Consider the following 23,309-nt stretch of genomic DNA (forward strand, 5'->3'; position numbering starts at 1 on the left):
AATTTGGTTACAATCCATCCAGCCATTAGGCTTGTAGGCATGCGCAAAGTTTTTGCCCATTCAGTCTATGGGGGGAAAAAAATGTGGGACCCCATATAACTTTGCCCCCCCCCCCCCTGCAAGAAACCTCGCCAAACTTGCTAATGAAATTTAGAGTGGGCCATATACTTTTTGTGCAAACTTTGGTGAGGATTCTTCCAGGGGGAGCAAAGTTATAAGCCACCCTATAAGTGGTCTTCCTATGGGTTTAGCAACTTAACCATAGCTACACGGCCAGCTATATCAGAACAAACCATTGGTGCTCAATGTTCAACCTTATACTGCCTGTATGTAAATACAGGTAGTGCAGGATAGGCAGCAAACAAAAAAAATAGGACACTATCTGCACTGCAATTCACTCGTGATTTATTTCCAAAACACCAATGTGTAAAAAGTACAAAGACATGGACTTAATAAGGATTATAAAGTCCTGGAGTAAAACACTCCTAGTTCATTAGTTCACTACACATTCAATCCTCAAAAGCTGGGACTTTGTCAAGTGCAGTTCCATTCCCAATTTTCAGGTGTTTTGTTAAAAAGTAGTCTGGAAGTGTAGAGGCAGTCACGTTACTCTGACTCAGAACATGATTGTTAAAGGTGCTGTGTCCTACGTAAAGCACAGCCCCATATTGGAACACAATATTCTAGTATTGTCTGTGCCTCTTGTAGCTTAGGGTCCAGTGAACATTCCATATTGATGACATCAATTCAGGTGTGACTGAATAATACACATACCGTGCCTACATGAAAATCAACCTGAAGGTTGTAAAAAAAATAAAAAAAAAAATCTACCCAACTTTTATAGTTAAAAGTAACGTGCCAGTGTACTAAAAAAAGGTTATCCAATTCCAGGTCTTAAGAGGCAAAACGCTTGACAATCTAGCCTTATTTATGCACCTTCATTCGATTAACTTAATGTCAAGGTGTTCTTCGTAATCCACTTTTAATTGTGGATAACCATTGAGGTTCTGCCCCAGTGGGCTAAACATTTCATCCCATTGGTTTCCCATAATACGTTTTTCTGAGTCTTCATAGCCATAAATAGAAAGACTAGATGTTCTTGTAAATGTTCCCAATCCGCAACCACTCTGGTGTACATCTTGGCTTACTGGATGGAGGAGATGCATGCATATAATCAAGAAAAGGGGGGGATTGGTATTAATTATTCAGCAGATGTACAACTATTTCTTCATCTGTGTTGTGTCCTAACCGTTTTAGCCTATTACACTTCATAAGTTTGGACCCCAATTGTCTGAGCCGTCTTTCTCTGTTGCCCTTTCTTCTATGTCCAGGGATATGGGCCAGCGATGTGTATTTCAGTAATATGGGATTACTGGAGTGTTTTTCCTCAAAATGTACTGCCAATGGGTAATGTGTGTCCTTATTCTTTATAACTCTAATGGTGGAGGATACTCATTTTAGAGGACATATCACTGATCCAATGTACATTAAGTTGAAAGGACATAAAATTCCATAACGACAAATCTGGTAGTACAAGTGATGTGTTGATTAATCTGCCATTTGGATTGTTTGTCTTTCCCATACTGGACTGTGGTACCAGTTTCCGCCAAGTCACATCTTATTTGTTACTCAGCCAATTGCCTTGTTTGTTCTTATAAGAATCACTGTGGGCAATGTATTTTTTTTATGGATTTGTCTTTGGAAAAGGTAATGCTTGGTTGTGGTCCAATGTAGTTTAGCAGATCCTTATCTGATTGTAGTATGGGCCAGTGGTTTTTTTTAAATGAATCTCAATTCTCCTGCTCTTTGGGAGAAAGGGCTGATAATTTTCTGTAAAGCCAATCCTAGGTCTTGTGCATTGTATCCTCTGGCTTTGAACCTTGCATTGATGTTTTTGATTTGTCGTCTTAGTCTTCTCTTGAGAAATTCCTCTTTGTTCTTACAAATCCACCATAGGGTATGCCTTTGATTAATGCCTTTGGGTGATGGCTCTTGGCATGCAATATAAAATTAGAGGCACAGGGCTGCCTGTAAAGTTTACTTTGTAATTGACCCTTCTATGGAAACACCACATCTAGGAATATTATATTCTTTTTACTATTGGTCACATAGTTAAGTGTAGGTTCAATTAATTGGTGTTCAGTTGTATGTATTCATCCAGTACTTGTTCTGAGCCTTTCCAGACTATGAAGAGATCATCAATAAAACGATACCAACATAGGTGTTCAATATAGCCTTCATATTTTTCAGACCATGCTTCTGTAAGCTCCCACCATCCCATGTATAGATCGGCGTAGGTTGGGGCCATGCATGAGCCCATTGCAGTTCCGCGTTTCTGTCTGTAGATGTCATTTTCAACAAGAAATATATTATGTTCAAGACAAAAGCATAGCAAATTTATGATAATTTCATTGTTTGTAGCTGATAGATTTATATTTCATGTCCAGAAAATATTTGCAGGCTGTCAGACCACCTTGATGCTTTATGCTGGTATAAAGTGTGGTTTCGTTAAACACCAGGATGGAATCTTCCTCCCATACAAAACCTTCAATTTTGTTTTACAGGTCTCCTGTGTGTCCGATATATGATCTCTAACAAAGGGTTGTAGGAATAAGTATGTATTTTGAGGTGTTCTCTAGTAGCAGTCCCTTTGAAGAGTGTTAGGTAAGAAATAGTGCAGTGCAAATGGTGTGGGACTACACAAAACATCTCTTGGTATTAGGTAACCCACCTTTTAATATAGGCCTGTACTACACAAGTTGGTAGTGTGACCGAGCAGCCAGGCTTATCTAAAGATGGGTAATGTGAGCTGTAAAGCTGTACAATGAAATCAGTAAATACATGTATCCAATTAAACTCTTACAAAGTTAAAGTTTCAAAGTCCCTCCTTTGGAATAGCTACCCTCTCTACCTGCACCTTGAGCAGGATCTTCTCAAATTCCAGAAGCTTCTTAGTACTTTCCCTCTTTTACTCCTTCCCTCCTTCTCTCCTCTGCTAATCTCACAGGTGTTTTATTGGTGTCCTTGGTCCCTATGAATCTTCGAGGCCTTGACCTCCCACAACAATTTCCTCCAGCTCCCGTCTTCCACAACACTTTGCATCTGCACACCTACCGCCCTAGAGACTCGTACTTACACCTCCTGCAGCCCAGGCTGTGTAGCCCTCAATCATTCCTAGCACGTTGTCCATGTCGCTCCTGCGAGCTCGGACCTCCTAGCACTTACCCCCTCTTCCTTTTTACTTTCTGCAGTGCACATTGTGAATACTCACAAGGCATAGTAGGTTCGTCCCACCCCCTTAATAGTGTGTTGTAATTGTATTTCCATTTACTTCCTCGCCCTGCCCTGTGGGCGCTTTGAAACCATATATTCTTATTGTACAAGCGCCATACAAGCAAACAAAAAGTTATATATTACATTTATTTATACACAAAGATATTTAAAGCATTTAAAAAAAACTAATTCATTGTAACAATAATTCCAAGTTCGGATTCAATTCAAAAAAGTGAACAATAAAGCAGGTGAGTAATTCATTCATATTTTACACATGTTCCAGCACCCGAGGTCAGTATAATATTTATATAGCATCACCTTTACAATATTTTGTTTTCAAGGAATGAAAGGTTAGGGTTATATCAGAAGAGACTGATATATTAAGAACTGTTAGATTCTCCCAAAGAGATAAAGGCAGTCTATTATACCAGCATTAAAAGTGTTCAACATTTATAGCCTGTAAGGGAACACGCCTTAAAGCCAATAGGTTGAGAAGGAGGCTTTAGGGGTGGGAGGGCTTCACAACAGCCAAAGTTATTGTACAAAGTCAAAGCTCCGATGCTCTTCTTAGAAATAGGTTCGTAAATAGTCAGTGCTGAAAAGGAAAATCACAGCAACTCAAGGAGTTACCTTTGGAAAGCACACGCTGCAAGGCCAATGCAGGTAAGTTGAGATCAACTTAGTGTAGGGTTAAATTGCACTCCCAAAGATTTGAAGTACCCCAAATGGTAAAAGGATAAAGCACCCAAGGCCCACAGTACCTTTGAAACAAAGTGGTTGTTCCAGCTGGTTGCCTTTATGATGCAAGACAGTAGACACTCGTTCCTAGTCCTTGGTCGTGGTGACAAAAGCGAGGACGTCTGGTGGGCTCCTGTGGCAGCACGAGAGAGGCACTCGGTAGCAATGTAATTCCATCGATTCAGCAGCTCTGTGTGAATTTGGTGCCTTTTTCTCAGTGCCAACTAAGAACGAAAAGCTCTGGTTAGGATTTCTTTGATCCCTCAGTCCTGCACTCTGGCGAGGGGACTTTGGGTGCAGGTTTCATGCTTCTGTAGAGACCTCTGGATGCCCATGAAGATCTAGCCGGATTCAGACTATGGAAGACAATTCACTCACAAGTGGTTGAGGTACCCCGGGTATTGGGCTTCTGTAACCTTGGAAAGTCACAGCAAGTCAGGCGTTGCACCGAAATAGTGTCTCGAGGCTAGTTGGTCCCACCAGTCTAAGGGAGGAATTGGTGCATTACGGGTCTTCCCTGTCAACTCGAAAACTGGGTCAGCACAGCTGCAGGGCTTCACCGGGCACTTTGCAGTCCAGGAGGGTGCTGCTGGCGTATTCTCTCGTCTTCTGCTTTGGATGTGGTCCTCCAGTGGTCAAACTCTGCTCTTAGTCCCATAAACCTCACTTTTTATGCACGTTCCCATTCATTCACAGCCCTAGGGGCACCAGCAAAAGGTTTCCAATGCAGCAGATCCATATACTTATATCACATAGTGGCATTTACTAGCGCACTGCTACTTCACAACCTCCAGGTTTTCCTTTTACTTTCTCAATAAGCTTCCCGATGAATAGAGGCTTGTGATGAATCTGTAGTTTGCTAGGTCCTCTGGGTCACTGTGAAGGGGCTGTATGGGACCTACCTTCAACATATCTGGAAATGAACCTTCATTGAGTGCGGCTTGTACAATGTTGAGCAGTGCAATGCCCTGAAAGATTACAGCACTGACAGCAGACCCTAAGATTGGGTCATTTGGCACATTGCCATTGATAGCACATAACCAATAATACCTGCTACAACATTAATCAATAGCTTTCGACATCTCAGTGAAGTTCTCCATCTGCTGAACATGTCCAATATGGTGAGGGCCCGGGCTCAGGCAGGTGATAAAACCCAGCTGGTGAAGGAACTACTTTCAAACTGGAGATGTTATTCACTGGCACTTTGCCTTAAAAGGCAGCCTTGGGTACCTGCTGGCTTCCTTTATAGAACCATGGTTTTTAAGGTTAAAGTAGCCCTTATTCAGCCAGATTTGTCAGAGGTGTAGCAAACATCAGAAGGAAGAACTACTTTGCAAGTGTGCAAGGATGAGTTCCTGCAACAGTTGCAACATAAACTGCACATAACGCAGATCACGGGAGGAACACCCATCCCATTTGTTGATAACTACCTCTGGAATAGAAGGTAAAGCAGGTGAACCACACTCATCGAACGTGTTGTAGCAAAGACAGAATTGCACGTCTGTCCTGTCCTTTAAAGCAACATCAATCCATACAAGAAAAATGTTAGTCTTAAATGTCGTATAAAATAATGTGTTACATTGAAGTCTCTCAATCTGAACCATGTTTTCAACACAATTATGCTCATGATTCAACGTAAAGATTACATATTTCAAAACTATTCAGAATTTCATTTTTCTTAAAGAATATCCTAGGTCACAAACATATTTGTAATCTTATAAATCACATGATCATTAGCAATCAAAATAAATGTTCACACTAAAAAATAAAGTTTATAATGGCAAAAATAATTGTTTGAAAATAAATCACGTTTTGACTAGAACCCTTTTTTCACCCTTGTTGAACACTCTAGCTCCAAAAGTTTTGGGAGACAAAATTACAGGTGGGATCAGTTTCTTTTGGCATAGCAGATGTGAGCAGATACTCTTCCCGGCTCTGTTGCATGCCAAACATACCAGTTCAAAGGCAAACATATTTATAATCTAAAAATAAACTATATATGTTCATTTGTTAATGTTTCACCCCTCAATGTGCCTGTTCTTTAAGCTCTACCACCCCCATTCCTATTATTACCAAACATGCATATATTCAATAACTGGTCCATACTGATTAACCAGTTTTGCCACCATGCTGCTTCACTGTGGCCAATCCTACTCCATTTCTGTGCTGTTTGAAAGAATTCCCCAAAGTATCATTTTCAATTGAGTCTTGAAAACATGAAACGTTGTTAACACCGGACCATAAAATACATGTACATCCCTTACTGTATTTTCTGAATTGGCCAGGTTTTGAGATTTAGTGTTACGCGAGGTGCCAGGTGTGAATAATATTGCGCATGCTGTGCTGAAATTGCAAATTCCCCCCACCATTGCATCATCAGTAGTAGAATTCAATTAATTTGGAAGTTCATTCACCACACACAGCAACATTGTCCTGCACATTTCCACAACCCAACCTTCCAGCACACAGAAAGCAAAGTAGGTGGAAGAAAATAAAAACGAAAGGATCAATATTCTGTAAAACTTGCCCTGAAAGCTCCCCCCATTTCTTCTGCAAAATTGAAGCTTGCTGTTGTCATTTAAACTCACCTTTTACATTTGTGATATTTTAACTCAATTTCACATCGCAAAATATAATTCAGGTCGTCTTTGGTTCCTCCACCTCGACACAGAATTATTTGATCAACATATTATTAATTGCAATTGATGAACTTTACATTGACTTACATAATGAACAAGCCGATGGATTATTTTCTCAATAAGACTTTTCTTCAATATGAGTTCTACTTCAGTGTCAATTTCACCCTCCATTTCTTTCAGATACCAATTTACCAGGTCACTTTTCCTTAAAAAGCATTCCTCTTCCACTGTAAAAAAAAAAAAAAAAAAAAAAAAAAAAAATCAAACAAGTCGATGTTACCCTAAATGGATGCAACCATATTGAAAAAGAAAAGGTGTACACCAAGCACCTATATGTAAAGAACATTAATAGCATAGAATCTTTATAAACTTACTTCTCTCAATGCCAAGGCAAAATACGATTTAATTTTAACATTTCTACAGCTTGGATACAGACAAGGAAATGGTCAAACATTGGAGGAAGAGAAGAAAAAAAATGAGGTGTCCAAAGAATTTGAGAGGAAGAAAAGAGAAAGAGGGGGCAAGATGGAAAGGGGGTGTTAGGCAAGATTGTACTTAGTAACCCTGTGGGAGACTAAGCCAGCCGTGCCCTCTTGGCAATAGGTAACCCAACCTTTGGTATAGGCCTGTACTACACAAGTTGGTAGAGTGACTGAGCAGCCAGTCTCATCTCAAGATGGGTCAATGTGAGATTTAGGGTTGTAACAGAGATTCACAGTGACAGGTATTCAAACAGCACATACTCAAGGTTTCTTGATAAAATGGTTATTAATTTGTCAGTTTTAAAATCAGCTTTTTTTGGAAGGGGAGCAATACGCAACACTTAAATACACTTCAACAATACACTCCTTCAGTTAAATAAAGTAGATACCCTTTTGGGATGGCACACAGATACTTCCTACACCCCGATGTGACTTCAATAGTTAGGGCACTGTGGACATTAATGTCTCACCTTTCACACTAAAATGGTAGCACAGAGGTTATTGCAAAAAGGAAAAGGTAAGGGAAGGAAACAAAGGTCAACAAGTTTTTCAAACACGTAAGCACTTTTCAATCCCTCAATGAAATATTGGTTAACCCTTTCCCAGCTATACAAGTAAGATATGTATACAATTGTGGAGGGACAGATCAACAAATAGTCAGAGGGTAAGAAGAGTCTTCAGGGAGCTAGGACAGCCAATGACAATTGAGCAAAGTCTAGGGGAGCTGAGGCACTTCTTGAAGCTAGCACAACAGTCTTGCACAATGTTAAAGAGTTTTGTTGTAAAAAGAAATCATTGATGGGCCATAAACTGGGAGGCTTGTGAAGGGCAAATCTGCAAGCAACTCTGCAAAGGGCATCCAATGCAAGTCTCCATTGAGAGCAAGCAAGCTGCACACAGGAGGTAAGCACCAACACTTTCACAGTACCTTGAGTCTGAAGAAAAGGTTCCAACTGGCTTCTGTTCCTGTTGTAGTGCTACAGATCCTGTTCCTGGGCCGCCGTTGTGGGGACAAGAGGGAGGATGTCTGGGGACTCCCGCACTATGGTTTTAAGGTCAGCAGCGGCAATGGACTTGCTTCAATCAACGGCACTTCGCGTTTCAGCTACTCATAAATAGCACCACAGTGGTTCTTGGACACATTGCAGTCTTTCCTTGCTTCTGGCGTCTAGCACTCTGTTGAGGTGGCTCAGAATTGGTTAGTCCTGCTTCAAGGGAGGCCAGAGAATCTTCCTGAGATCATGCACGGCATAAAGGTAATGCACGCGATTCAGGTGTTCCTGTATCCTGGCACTCGGTTCCTGCAGCAGCAAAGAAGTACAGCCAGCAGAGAGAGGGGGGTTCCAGTCGAATTAGTCTTGGGGCTGATCGGTCCCACCAACCCAAGGGGAGATGTCCTTTCCAAGCTTCTCTAGTCCATTAGAACTTCAGAGATTCAGCACTGCAGCATGGCTTCACTGGGCAAACCAACGGTCCAGGAGGGTGCAGCAAGCTTTTCTTTGTTTCTTCTTTGGTTCCTTCATCCAGTGGACTGCCTTCCTTGCCATTGACCTTGCCTTTTATGCAAGTTTCTCCCATTCATTCGCAGCCAAGCTGTCACACACAGCAGGGTGGCTGCCCTCCAAGCACAGCCAGCTGGCCAATTACCTTTGGGTGCTTTCCTGTAACTAAGGAAACTAAGCACAGGGCGTTTTGGGAACCTCCCTCGCTTCCTGCCCTGCCAGGCATGCTTGAGCCAGAGTTCACCAGCAAATCTCTCCAAAGGCAAAACTAACAAAGCGATCAAACCTGGTTTGGCGCACAGTAAATTGAAAGAAGGGACTTTCCAACAAGAAATGGCGAAAAAAAGCAATTTTTACAAAATGGGCACCCATGGGTGCAATACTGCAGCTGTGGATTCTGCCTGCGGTAAAAACGCACAATGGTAGGAAAAAATAAACCACAACCACCAGAGAGAAAATAGTGAAAATGGTAAGTAAAGTCAACTTCGCTTTACTACTCTTGGAAGCAGTAGTTTATCCAGGAGAAGGTATTTAAACCTTAGCAGAAATCCAAATGACTTCTCTGGGCCTCCGCACTGAAGTTGCTGTGTGTCACAAGATAAACAGATGATGCATATGGAGTTTGTCAGACTCCAAAACCAAACGAAACAGGGTCCAATTTAAAGAAAAATACATGGGAGAGTGGGGAAAAGGTATCACTCTCTCCAGGATAAAAATGAAGTCTCAAAGTCCAGCAAAAGAGCTGGGGTTTCCAAGGTAGACGAGAATTAGCAGAGAACTGAAAATTCTCCCTAACAGGGGGAATGCGAGGAAAAGTGAGAAAGAGCACAAGAGAAAGCACGAAGGAGAAAAGCTAAAAAGGAAACGAAAAAAGAAAAAAAATGTCAGGGGCCCAGCCATATCATAAATAGGGCAAGGAAGGGTGAAGAACTAAAATCCATTATAATAAACAAAAGTGCAGGCTTGTGTGAAAAGCGCCCACTCGTTTTCATTAGCCCTATAACCGTGTGTCAACAAGATTTTGGAAATGTGAGCTCTATATTGGGTTCAATCCATTTGCTGATCCCTCAGCTGTTGCAGGAGCTAGATACCCAGACGTAGGGTATGTGGAAAGGTTTTATTTTTTGTGTCATGAAATATTGTTCCAATTCCTATTTCGCAACATATGTTGAATAGACGCCAGAGGCAGCCAACACATGGATCAGAGATGGGCATTAGGTCGCACATTTATGGTCATTCATGAAGTCTGAGATTAGGAAAATCTGTCCTCACACCGCTTAAAGTAGGTCTACATAATAAAGAAAAGTTTAACAGCAGTTTAAGGATTATGCAACGCAGTCTTCAGAAAACTAACATATTAGCCATTACCGAAAGATTTAAGGTGAGTACCATACCCATTTTGACTGTAATGAACATTAACTATTTAAATGCAACATTTTGAAATTAAAATAGGATCTTGAAACTGTACTGTATTAAAAGCATTCATAAACACTGTGTTCTCCCCAAAATGTATGTAAAGAGTTAAAAATATAGGGCCTCATTAGGAGGTTGGCGGTAACCCGCTGGTACGACCGGCAGGGTTACTGCCGACCCCGTAACACTGGATCCGCTGCCAACATTACAAGTCCGGCAGAGCCGGAAGTCATGCGGCAGATCTTGTAAATTCCCATTTCCATGGAGTGCCATAGGACTCCTGTGCTGGTGCTTCCATTGCACCTCTGCCTGCCTGGGCTGCTGCCCCCGGCAGGGTCATACATGCCGGGCGCAGCAGCCCCGGCAGGCAGACTCTTAGTGTGGCATAGTGTGTGGTCCGGAAATAAGGGTGCCGGTAAGCTTGTTTCCGGACCGCCACACTTTTAATGAGGCCCATAGTAATCCCAGTTTGAATACCAATTGAGCAGCCAAAAATAACTATGCGACTGCTTACTACTGCTGGTAGATTCAGCTGTGTAAACAGACTTGCTCTACCGATCATTCACCGTTCTATGGTTTGCCTGTCAAAGGGAAAGTAAGGTCACAACTAAGGAGCCTTAAGCACAAAGACAGTAAGAAATTTAGAAAGGGCAATAATCCCATTCTGATGTATAGCAAATACTCAAGAGTATACTTCTCCTTCTGAGATTGCATGTATCTAGAGGGAACATAACATCAATTTGTAATTCAATAGCACCCTTGCGCTGCCAACTTGGAGACAGAAGAATGTTAAATGGCAGCTTCTGATAGACATCAGAACACTACAGATATTGACGTGAAAGGTGAATAACTACCACACACCTCATCTCACTAAACATTTCTCCTAGACTTGGCTTCTAATAGTTCAAGCAGCTCAAGCAACTTTGCTCACAATATTCTAGAAATCAGAGCGAGTTACTCCTTATATACGAGAATCATGTTCCTATAACATTAAGATAACAATGAAAAGGGTTTCTGGGGATGCAATCAAGTCGCACCCCATTTCGAGCATTAGCCCAGATAATTTCAGGGGGTACCAGTCTATGCTAAAGGTCTCCATACCAACAACATTCCACTGAAAGCATTTACAATGCACACCTTTGGTAGGTATTCTCCTTGGCCAAACTGTTTCATATATTTTTGTGAGCATGTGAAGCCAAAATATTGGATCCTCAAACAACTTCTGCAGAAAAACCTACCCCATTTTAGCATTAGTTATGATCCTGAGATAGACTAGAAACTTGGAACCAGAACCACTCCTTAATCATTAGCAAACCAGGTGCATATTGCAAGAGGGCAGTGAGCCAACAGAGTATGGAGGAATGTTTTATGAAAATTGGCAAAATATAATTTGCAACAATACGTTCAGAATAAAAGGTCAGAGCTCAATCATGGTCACGTAGTGCATTTGAATGCCCTTAAGTACTGGGAATAACAAGAGCAAAGAATAAACTAGTTCTTTAAAACCTTGTAGTACAGACATGCCAGTTTGCCTTGGCATGAATTGATGTTTAATGTTGGCTTCCTGAAACAGCAATCGGAATCCTTCATTCTGCATTTAGTAAATATGCTCCCATATGTATGATCTGGTAGGAATTTAAGAGGCAGTTGTGGCATCACCCACTGCGCTCCAACAAATTCACTCATGACTTGCATCCTTAAAGGGAAGAAGGCTTCCTAAAAAGGGTGGAAAGGTTAGGAAGATGTAACACATAAATGTGAGAGCAGGGGAGTGGGTTAACCGAGGGTCCAAAATACTATGAAATGTGAAAGGACGGACCTCAGAAATGTGAGGCAATAACAGAAGGCAAAGCTAAGAACTAGAGATTAAGGGAGAAAGAATAATGAAGATTAAATTTAAGAGGGCGAAAAGAGGGGGTTCTGGAATGAGCTGAAGAAAGAAGGATAATCAAGAACAGTGAATGAGAAGAGCAGCTAATAGGTACCAGTTGAGGATGTAGTCCCAGCTAAAGGAAAGAGATGAAGAATATTAATGCATTGAGATGGTGTAGGTGGGGTGCACATGAGTGCAGAGGTAGAAAGTGGGCGACAGCTGTTCAGGGTAGAAGAGGGCAGTTTTGGAACATAATATGAAGCTAAGGTGAGGTTTCTAGGTAGCTATGATGACGAGGAAAAGTAGGTAGTGGTAAGAGACCGAGAAGGAATTACACACATGGAGAACGTCGCACAAAATAGTTCTGCTGAGACACGTACGCAGCTGCACGTTCCGTCTTCAGAAGTTGCTTCAAATTTTGGGGAGAATTTTGAGATTAATCAACACGTGAAGGCTCAAACCTGATCGGGGAATACCCATGAAAATATTTAGGGTGCATTAATTCAATAAGAGAAATGAGAAATATTACTCATCCAATGAGTCAGATTACATAAACTGGGCTGGGCAGTACAATTTAAGATTCTTGTATTGGGTTGTAGATCTGCTTTACTCCAGGCGAGGTCATTTCTGAGGAGAAATATTGCACATCAACGTGCCAAATCGTGCATGCTAATACAAAATCATGCATGTTGCTTGCAAAGTGGTTGAGGGAGCATTTCTCTCGGTGGAGGAGGGGGTTCCTCATCAGTGAATGATACTTCTGCATGGCACTCTCGGAATAGATGTTCAAAACTAAAGTGTGAGCTTTTTGTGGGTGTGGGGCGGCGGGGCTGCATCTCTGAAACCACCATAGCCAACGATCGTCCCTAGCAGCCAATCAGGTAAAATAAATCTCTCAAAAGGAAAATCAATCACTATTTCTATCATTTTAGGATTACAATTTGTTTGTAAAAACTGTACAGGTCTCAGAAATAGTAGGAGGTTCTCCAGAATGACTCATCAATTCTGCATAAGTTCATCATGCCCAATCCAGAAAATAAGCAAATAATGCTGGTCTGAATCTGAAGCAGAATTGGAGGACTGCATAACAAATCACTTGGGTAGTTGCTTACTTTCAAACAGAAATGCATCCATTGTAGCTAGCCTTTAATATTATGGCTAGTATGAAATGTTAATGTAACTATACAGATACCATGTTACATACTTACAAGCTTCAGTCTTCTGCACATAAAACACGAGAAGGTTGGATATTTGCTTATATTCAGCAAAGGACAACTTGAGCGACGGCTGTGCAGCAACGGCTCTCGCAGGTTTGGCTCCTTCTTGATCAATTTCCATGGCAGCCTCCCCATTCATCTGACTGGGCTCCATAGCCTGGTCATTTTCACCACCTGAAATCACAACACAACTGGACATTGTGCTTTTAAATTTAAAAGCGATTGCAACAGTTGTCACAAGTATGCTTTAATAGACTAAACACCTTTGGTATTTATCTGAAAGTCTCTAATCTGGCTCCATTTAAATTAAAGGGGTTCATAATAGCTAGCAACCCTTTACTCATACATCCTTTTCATTAACTGTAAAGCATGTTTAAACTAGAAGATGCTACTTTCACGGCGGGTTCTAGGAGTTATGCTACTCTATATGTAGGGTCATGTTGGTGCCTCTCCCGACCAAGGCAGAACATGTTTCTATGTTTAGGGACAAAATGGCGCCTCTTGACGTCCTACTTCATACCTCCCAATTGGCGTCGTACACGGCCAACTACAAATACCTTATTGGAGCCTCAGCCCCGGCTGCTTTACTCAGTTAACTTTTAAAGAATTTGTGAATTGTAAAGTTGATCTCGACTTCGGGTCAAAGAGAGGCACGTGTGTGTTAAGAATCAGGGCCAGGCCACAAATGTACACTTCTAGATATTTATTAGATTAAGCATAAGGTGACAGCAGGCACTGCCTGAAGCAGCAGGCACCAACTGACTTGATACGGAATGCTCTCAAAGAGCAACACTCTGAAAGGAATACATTACGTCACAGCAAACGAAGCAATATACAAAAGATTACATGTGTAGATGCATATTAAACCATTAAGAACTGATGCTTAACTCAAGTGAGAAAACAATATCTCAACACACATCTCCTCCCCCACAATGTTGAAATTATTCAAGATAATAATCTCTTAACCAAAGGTTTACTCCTCACTCTCTCCAAATTCACATTCACATTGTTATCCTCTAATACATTTTTGTTCACCCTTTTGTTTGCATTTGAACTAAATGACAAATCATCATCATTTTCCTCTTCAGTGCCTTCACAGTCCTCAACCGGACCATTGTTACATTTCACCAACCTTGACATGGACCAGCACTCCCCTCCCTCCATGATGGCTACATTTCCCCTCACTACTGAAATTCTTTTTGGCCCAATGAATTTGCTCTCAATACACTTAGGAGACAATCTAGGGTTTTTGATATAAACCATATGTCCTTTCCTCCAAACTATGGCTTTAGATTTCCTTTCTGCATTCGCCCTCTCCATGTACTCATCTTGAGCCTCTCTTATCAGTGACAATCTTAGTTCTGTCCACATAAGTACTCTTCGCCAAATCCAACCATCCCGGACACAGTTTGGCCCCTGGTTGCCTACCTTTGAGGGACATAAAAGGAGAAATTCTAGTAACAATGCGGGGTCGTGCATTAATTCCACACCATTTCCCTCAAAACAGTCTGCCATTTTAGACCTGATGCCATGGCTAACTGTAACCCTCCTTTTATAAATCTGTTCGGCCTCTCCACCAAACCATTTGCCCTAGGTTGGTAGAGGGCCGTTCTGTAATGTCTGATACCAAACCTCCTAAAGCAGTCTACCATTCTGTTAGAGCAGAAATGAACTCCATCGTCTTATACCAGCTCTGTGGGGAATCCCTCACTATAAAATACCTCTTCAAAAAATGTGATCATTTGAGCAGTGGTAGCCTCTCTTATCACCTTCCATTCAATCCACTTTGAGTGGTAATCCACAAGCCCAATCCAGTACTTAAAGTCATCTCCCAAATCTTGAAGTCTACTGCAACCTTTTTCCATGGCTCGCTTGGAACACTCACGGGTCTTATGGGAGTCTCCCTAATGACCTTACTCTTGTCACTCTCTTCACATTCTCTGCAACCTCTCACACATTTCTCAACCTCGCTGTCGATTCCCGGCCACCAAAAACATTGTCTAATATGTCTTTTCGTGCCATTTATGCCCAGATGACCTTGATGTGCAATATTCACCAACTTGGATCTAATATTACACAGGGGAACCACTCTCACTCCCTTCCTGAGCTGAAAGCCATCCTCTGATGAGCTCAATTCCTCCTTTATACCATGGTAACACTCCTATTTCTTCTCAATGAGATCCTTCCTGGGCCAACCTGTTTTGGTCCACACTTTTACCTGTTTTAGCATTCCATCCATATCATCGGCAAGCTTCCAGTCATCTCTTCCTATGGCTTCATATTCAACCTCATAAATGCCTAAACCCCGTTCAATACTCACTTCCCTAGAGTCCTTGTCTTGTACAGGCAACCTTGACAAACAGTCTGCCACAATGTTGTCTTTACCAGGTATATACACAACCCTAAAATCATAAGCTAGCAAATCAACCATCCATCTGGATATTCTGGGAGAGCCTTTGGCCCATTCCACACTCCCCAATAATTGAACTAGTGGTTTGTGATCCGTTCTCACAGTAAAAGTCTGACCCCAGAGGTAAAACTTGAAATGCGCAACAGCCCACGAGACTGCTAAAGCCTCTCTTTCTACAACAGAATAATTTTTTTCAGCCCCCCTCAAAGGTCGAGAGGCAAAAGCAATGACATTTTCCACCTTGCCAGCATCAAACTGAGAAAGAGCAGCAACCAGGCCCAGGGTACTCGCATCCACTGCTAACACAGTTTTCCTATTAGCAACAAACCCCCCCAAAGAGGGCACACTCACAATACAATCTTTGATTCTTAGAAAAGCATTCTGACGCTCATTAGTCCACACATACTTTGCACCTTTCTTTAACAATTCTCTCAAAGGAGAGGACACGGTGGCAGAACCATCAACAAACTTGTGATAGTACTCCACCAACCCCATGAATGAGCGCAACTGCTCCTTATCTTGGGGTTGGGGAGCACATCTAATACTGTCCACCAGAGATTTCTTAGGGGAAATTCCATCACATGAAATTCTGTGGCCTAAATAATCCACTTCTTTTACAGCAATTTTACATTTCCCCCTCTGAACTGTCAAACCAGCTTCTTTGAGTCTAACAGCTCTCAACATCTCATGTTCGATTTCATTCTCCACAAAAATAAGAATGTCATCTTGAAAGACAGTGACTTTTCTTAAACCTTTGAGAACTTCCTCCATGACCCTCTGAAAAACAGATGCCGCGGAGGCCAAACCAAATGGCATGCGGTTGTACTGGAACACACCCTCGGGAGTGATGAAAGCGGTGAGGTGCTGGCAATCCTTGGATAACGGAACCTGATGATAGGCTGACGAAAGATCAATGACGGAGAATAACTTTGGTCACCCAAGGTCGACAGTTTCAGAAATGTTCGGCAGTGGATGTCTCTCAATGACCATGTTCTGGTTCAGGCTGCGCAAGTCAACGCACAATCTCAGTTTCCCATTGGCTTTAGCTACCAGAACAATAGGCGACAACCATTCGGTGCCCATCACCGGTTCAATAACACCCTTACTGACCAAGTTATTCAACTCCTCCTTGAGTTGATCTCTCACTTTCAATGGTACTTGCCACACTTTGTGCACAGCAGGCTGCGCATTACTTTTAAGTTTTATATGATGCTCAAATTTCTTGAGCTTGCCCAATCTTTCAGAAAACACTTCTGGAAATTCCTTGGTCCAAATATCTTCAACTTCTGCTATAGTTACCGGATTAGGAGCACTGGCCTGTACTCACACCCCTAAATTCTTCTGTTCCTCCCAACCTAATAAGGAGGTGCCTTTCTTTGCCACAAGTACAATAGCTTGACAACTTCTTTCCTTATAAAGTATCTTTGCCGGAAATTCACCCAGAATGTCTATGGCAGATTCTCCGTAGCCACAGGCCCTGACACTGGTGAGGCGAATTATCGCATCACTCTTCTTCAAAACACCAACTAAGGTGTCTCAGGATATAATAGTCCAAGGAGAGCAGGTGTCTACCTTCATGACAAGCTCACATCCATCAATAAGGAAAGTGTCCACTGGGCCCTTCGTCTCCCCAGATGGGGCTGAAATTTCAAAAAGATACTTGGTGCTTGATTCCCGCACATCCGACACTTCCTGTTTGTCATATCCCCTCCTAATATTTTCTTCTTTGTTGTCTTCTGCCCGGAGTTCCACGAGGTTGACAGAAGTGGCTTTACAGGCGTTGGCAAAATGTCCCTTGCCCCTGCATTTGAAGCATTCACCAAACCTAGCAGGACAAGATGGGAAATTTGCGCCGTGCCTGGAGCTCCCACAGCGAGGACAAGAACTTCTCATGTTCCATTTCCCTTTTTTTTCCAGTGAAAAGATTAGACTTCTTCCTTTGATCTACGGCGCACACAGCCACTGATGGAACAGGATTATCTACCCTGAGTTCTTTGACATACTGCGACGTTTGCTCAATACTCCTGGCCAGCTTCACCGCCTCATCCAGACTCATATCTTTGGCAAGGAGTTTCTCTTGAACTCTGACATTGTTGGTGCACCTGAGTAATTGATCTCTGATTAATGAGTCAGCCAACTGTTCAAACTGGCAGGAATTACTCAGGGACCTCAGGAAGGCAATGTATGATTCAACAGGTTCCGACTTTTCCTGTACCCTCTGAAAAAATGTGTGTCTCTCAAAACTGACATTCTTTGGTTCAAAATGTTCTCGCAGCCGACCAAGAGCCAACTCATACTCATCCAAAAAACTGGTCACACACTCCAAACTTTTTCTGGGCCAACGTACACAGTTCCTTATTGTTTTTCCTTAGGCACCTCCTTTTCAAGCGTCCAAAAGGGCATCACTGTAGTGAGACAGCTCAAGGACACAGAGAGGCAGAGATACAATGTGTCAGCTCCAAAGCAGAATGAATGTTCATCAACAAAGGCAAGAGTGCACCGGCGTGCGGAATGAAGTTGCTGCTAGGCAACGTGCGCCACAATGGCAGGGCCCGGCACACTCCTGAAGTTGCAACTCCTCTGGCATCCAACAAAGGGGAAAACAAATTGTGCGTGGGCGTAGCTCGCGCACAGTGCGGCTCGAGAGCTGCAAAGCCTGATCTGGCGCTCGCGCTCGCGCTCCCAGCACGGCTTGAGGGCTGCGAAGCCTGAGCTGTTGCTCGCGCGCTCTCCCTTTGGGGATTGGCGCACCCTGCCGCCTGGGCCCATACCCCACTCGCCTGGATACTGGCAGCGTCTGTGTCCGTCTTCCTCCTCCTGCGGTTTCCTCCGCCTGCTGTCACACTCGCAGAGAGGATGGGGCTCCGACACGGGCAGAGGGCAAAACACGTACGCAGAGGCAGCAACGCAGTGGATCCTTTAAAGTCCTCGTCGCCAATGTTAAGAATCAAGGCCAGGCCACAAATGTACACTTCTAGATATTTATTAGATTAAGCATAAGGTGACAGCAGGCACTGCCTGAAGCAGCAGGCACCAACTGACTTGATACGGAATGCTCTCAAAGAGCAACACTCCGAAAGGAATACATTACGTCACAGTGGAACAGAATGGAAACGAAGCATGTGTAGATGCATATTAAACCATTAAGAACTGATGTTTAAGTCAAGTAAGAAAACAATATCTCAACAGTGTGCCATTAATGCAATTAATCTGTAAGTTAGCAGAGTTTGTGTTCGATTTTGGTTGGGTCTTGTGTTTTTATTTAGAACAGGTTATTTTTTATTTGACAAAGTAGAGCAGAGAAAGTCTTGAAACTATGCCTATGTGACAAGGCGGTGGAAAGGAAGGAAGATCAGAGCCAGGACAAGACCTCTAGCAAGAAGCCAATCAGACCTTGGGGGATGAGGTCATAATGGAGGGAGGCTACAACCTGGGAGACCTTGGGGGATGAGGTCATAATGGAGGGAGGCTACAACCTGGGAGAGACAGACAATTGGACCAATGGTAATGCTCTAGAACAAGAAAGATTCCAAGGATGTCATACTGATACAGGTCTCTGGTGTTTGTCTTTTGAATTAGAGAGAAGAGTTGGAGGAGGGCCCGTGGCATGAGGAGGAGGTAGCCTATGAGTGGGCCTATTGAAGTCCAACCATAAGGAAACAGTAGTCCAAGTTGCACCCGTTGTGCCCTATCCTGTTATAACCCGTTTATAGAGACTTAGTAAGACATTTATCCCCAAAGAAGAAGTTAGCCATAGGAGAGTTGCTGCTGACGACCCTAACGGCACTTGAGACCCAGCTGGAGGCCTCTGTCATCCGGAAACAAAGGTGAGCGTCAAGTGAATAAGAGGAAGACTGAATGAACAGAGAGGCAGAGGACCGTGCTAACAGTTGTCCAGAAAGCCTTCCCAACAAGGGGAGGGGCTAGGCCAAGGAGGCTGGAGTACAACCAAGACCAGTGAAGGTGTGAGCTGGAGACCTCATCTCTGCAGAAAAATAGAGAAATTAATAGGGTGGCTTGAGAGACAATACGAGACTTTAAGGAATTGATGATGAATGATACCTAGGAAAACAGTTTCCAGAGAATAAAAGGCAATAGAGTCTCATCTCCTGGAGAAGACTCCCGAACATTGTTAGCCTCAACAGAATGATTCGTGAACAGTAGCTTCACCTTTTTGAGAAAGAAAAGCAAACGGCATGTCACCCATTTTCCCCAGGATTAAAGAAGCTTGTTGTTTCTGCAAATAAAAGTCAGTAGGTCTAAAGTGTTGAAGGCTGGTCTTCTCATTTCCAAATACCTACAGCCTACAATTAGAAAATGATGCAAGATTGCTTTAACAAGAGCTCATTGTTCACCTTGACCATTTTACTAATTACTAACCATTCCTCCAATTATGTCAAGAATTATTTGGAGTATTTTGATCATGTTTCCACATACAATTGTAGTACAATTGAAACATGCAATTGTGTCAAATATTCACAATAAACCCTTTACTAAATTGACTGAGTGGTTTTGGTCTCCTTTAATAACCAAGGATCACTACTTTGGCTGGACAGATGATTAATGTATGGTTACCAAGTTTGAGCATGAGCAGAAACCAGCTTTCCTGCTGCCTGCAGAAGGTGCCCCTCCAAGCCAGTGAATTGTGACATTGGTGCATCTTGGTCAGAGGGTCTTATGCAGGGCCCCATACACCCTATCTCCCCCAGGAGCCTAGGCTAGATGTGACAAATTCACTAAACAGCCCCCCATACCCTCCAAAAAATGAACTTAACAGGTCACCCAGATAGCTCTAATGACCTAACTTCTAGACTCATTCTAGCAGGTGGTCTACGCTAGCCAGAGACCGACTTCACTGAATCTTGATCACAATTTCATGCTACTTATGCATTTCATGCTTAAAGAGATGTCGGAGGTCAAGAAAAGCAGAAAGGAGCAACAGGTTTCACGGATGTAGGACTTAGTTGGCTCCACCAGAATGGAGTACATGATGGTAGAGCAATGACAGCACCTTTCTCTAGTATATGTACTCATTGGAGACTTTTTGGTCTTGCATCTAGTAAGATCAGTTTGCCTTGTCCTCCTTGCGTCTTCCTCTCCCATGCATGGTTGCACTTTAAAACACTTGTCTATATGCACATAATACATAATCAAGTTCATTCAGGTCTTTCTTGACAAGGCCTTTACAATACATTGGCAAATGGGTAAATAAATCACTCTGATTTGTCGAGTAGCTGCAAATGAAGACCCACTTATTGGAATAGTGCAAACATGCACATTTTTCAAAAGCAAACAATTTACTGCTGGCTGTGACTTTGCCTCCTGCCTATCCATTATGGTGTTGGGATACAAATCAAGGAGCTGAGCCGGTTCTGTGATATTTTCTGCATTTTAAAGGGCGAACACAAAAAATGTGACCTTTTTTATGTGGCCTTAAAAATGTAGAAATATCATATACGCCACCCCCTCCCGCATTGCACAAGGTGATCTCGTCCCCACCCACTCCCCTGCTGGTTGTCCTGTAAATCGGGGGGTTTAACTCCCCTAAATCTCCAATTTCCTAACCCACCACCCCTTCCCAACTTACCAACACACACACAGACTTACTCCCTCAATCACATATGCATGCACACACACACACACACACACACACCTTAGTACCCTCAATGCACATTTCCTCTCCTGCCCGCACTCGTCAGCCCCTGCATGCACTGTGTGGTCACAGAGCAGTCTTTCTAAATCAATCTTTTTTTCCCCGATTAAGTGAAAAGTTTTAAGTTACTTACCTGTAACTATTGTTCTCCAGCATGGGTCTGGCATGAATTCACAGGCTCATGAATATACCCTGTCGTTAGGCTGGGAATTCTTGGTACAAAAATAATAACAATAAGTTTCACTTTCACTATAAATCTGTATTCCTCCTCTAAACCAATCACTGTGCCCTGGGTCATATTGCTCTCATCCAATGACAGTCTTCCTCCTGTGCTCCACCCCTTGTGGCTATCTTCAGAGTTGGTAAGCACGTAAAGTTGCAGTATGAACCAAGAACCACCACAGAGGGGAAGGAGGGAGGGTTTGCATGTGAATGCCAGACCCATGCTCGAGAACAATAGTTACAGGTAAGTAACTTCAACCTTCTCCAGCATGGTGTCTGGCATGGATTCACATGCTCATGAATAACAATTACACAGCAGTACATATACAGAACCACAGCAGGTGGCAAGGCTCAACAGAAGCAATAAACACCTCTGGAAAAGACTCACCTCAAACAAACAGGTTGTGCAGCACTGCATGGCTGACGCAGGACTCTTCCCTGGAATCCCTGTCGACACAGTAGAGCCTCATGATGGTGTGCATGGACCTCCGCATAGCAGACCTGCATATGTCAAGCAGGGGCACACCAGAGAGAAACTCTATAGCTGCAATTGCTCTGGTGTTGTGGGCTCTCAGACGGACTGGCAGCAGCCTGCTAGTCAGTCGATGACGGTGCATGATGCAGTCAAGAGCCAGCTGCAGATGGAAGTCTTCAACACAGCCTTTCCCCAATTTCCAGGTCCAAAGTTGACAAAAAAACAAAGTCTTCCAAAAGTCCTTTGTACGTGCCTTGTTGAATTTCAATGCACAAGTAACGTCCTGCGTATGCAAGGCAATCTCCACCAGCTGCGACTGATTCGGAAAGACCACCGGTAACACCAAAGGTTTGTTGAGGTGGAATTCCGATGGTACATTTGGCATAAAGGTGGGGTGTGTATGCAGTACCACCCTTGAAGCATGGAAAGGCAAATAAGGCTGCTAGCAAGATGGGGCCTGGATCTCCCTGACCCACCTGGCCAAGGTGATAGCCATGAGAAAAGCAGTCTCCCACAAGAGAAACATGAGTGCAGCCTGATGCATAGGTTCAAAGGGCACTTCCATGAGCTTAGTTAGCACAACATTGTGCTCTTCCAAGCCGCGGCCGGAGCCTTCACCGGCAGAAAGTCCTGAAGAGCCCCTTGAGGAGCTCCTCGACGAGCCTGTGAGACTACAGTGAAGGTCTGCCAGGAGACCTGGTGTACCTGGATATGGCGGTAAGATTTAACTTGAGAGGCATGAGCCAGTCCCCCCCCTTGGCAAAGGATAGCAAGTATAGTAGAAGTTGCAGGGCTGTGACACGCAGAGGAGTAATCTTCCAATTCCAGCACAACACGGAGAAGTGTTTCCATATATGTCCGTAGCACTTTAACATTGACGAGGCTCTGTCCCTGGTGAAGATGTTCTTACATTCCGCAGGTAAAGCCCAACCTCCAAACTCTAGGGCTGCAGGACACATGGCCTCAGGTCCTGTGACTCTGGGTTGTGATACAGAATGCCCCCCTCAGACCCCCTCCTCTCTGGCGATAAGGTCTGGAGACAGCAGCAGCTTGATGGACAGGACCACTGACAGATGTAGGTCGGAATACCAGATTTGCCGGGGTAACTAGTATCCTGCAGTGACACTGGGTGTGTCGAGCACACTTAAGGAGTGGAATCAGAGGGAAAGCATACAGGAACCGTCCCTCTCCACGTGAACGTGCCCCACCGCCCCCCCCCCCCGTCAAGCTGCTCAGCTGAGGGAACCTGCTGGTGAACCTCTGCCACTTGGCGTTTGCTGCCATCATGAAAAGATTGATCTGGGGCTTGACCCATTTGCTGAATTGAAAATTCACCTGGTCCTGGTGAAGTTCCCACTTGTGGCAAGAACGTAGCTCCCCACTGAGTGAGTCCACAATGGTGTTCTTGACTC

The 23,309-nt window shown here is 43.3% G+C and overlaps 1 protein-coding gene across 3 annotated transcripts in view; it reads right to left on the reverse strand.

The window, feature by feature from the left end:
- The window catches only part of LOC138481725 (maternal DNA replication licensing factor mcm6-like), an 860,230-nt gene that overhangs the window by 133,172 nt on the left and 703,749 nt on the right, over positions 1-23,309 (reverse strand). For all 3 annotated transcript variants that reach the window (XM_069613836.1, XM_069613835.1, XM_069613837.1), the window contains exons 16-17: positions 13,129-13,311; positions 6,738-6,877 (exon numbers count right to left, since the gene is read on the reverse strand). In XM_069613836.1, the coding sequence (XP_069469937.1) occupies positions 6,738-6,877; positions 13,129-13,311 (323 nt within the window). The remainder of the gene's footprint in view (positions 1-6,737; positions 6,878-13,128; positions 13,312-23,309) is intronic.

Source organism: Ambystoma mexicanum, chromosome 5p (assembly GCF_040938575.1).
Source record: "Ambystoma mexicanum isolate Mex_15411 chromosome 5p, UKY_AmexF1_1, whole genome shotgun sequence".
In the NCBI taxonomy this organism is placed as follows: Eukaryota; Metazoa; Chordata; class Amphibia; order Caudata; family Ambystomatidae; genus Ambystoma; species Ambystoma mexicanum.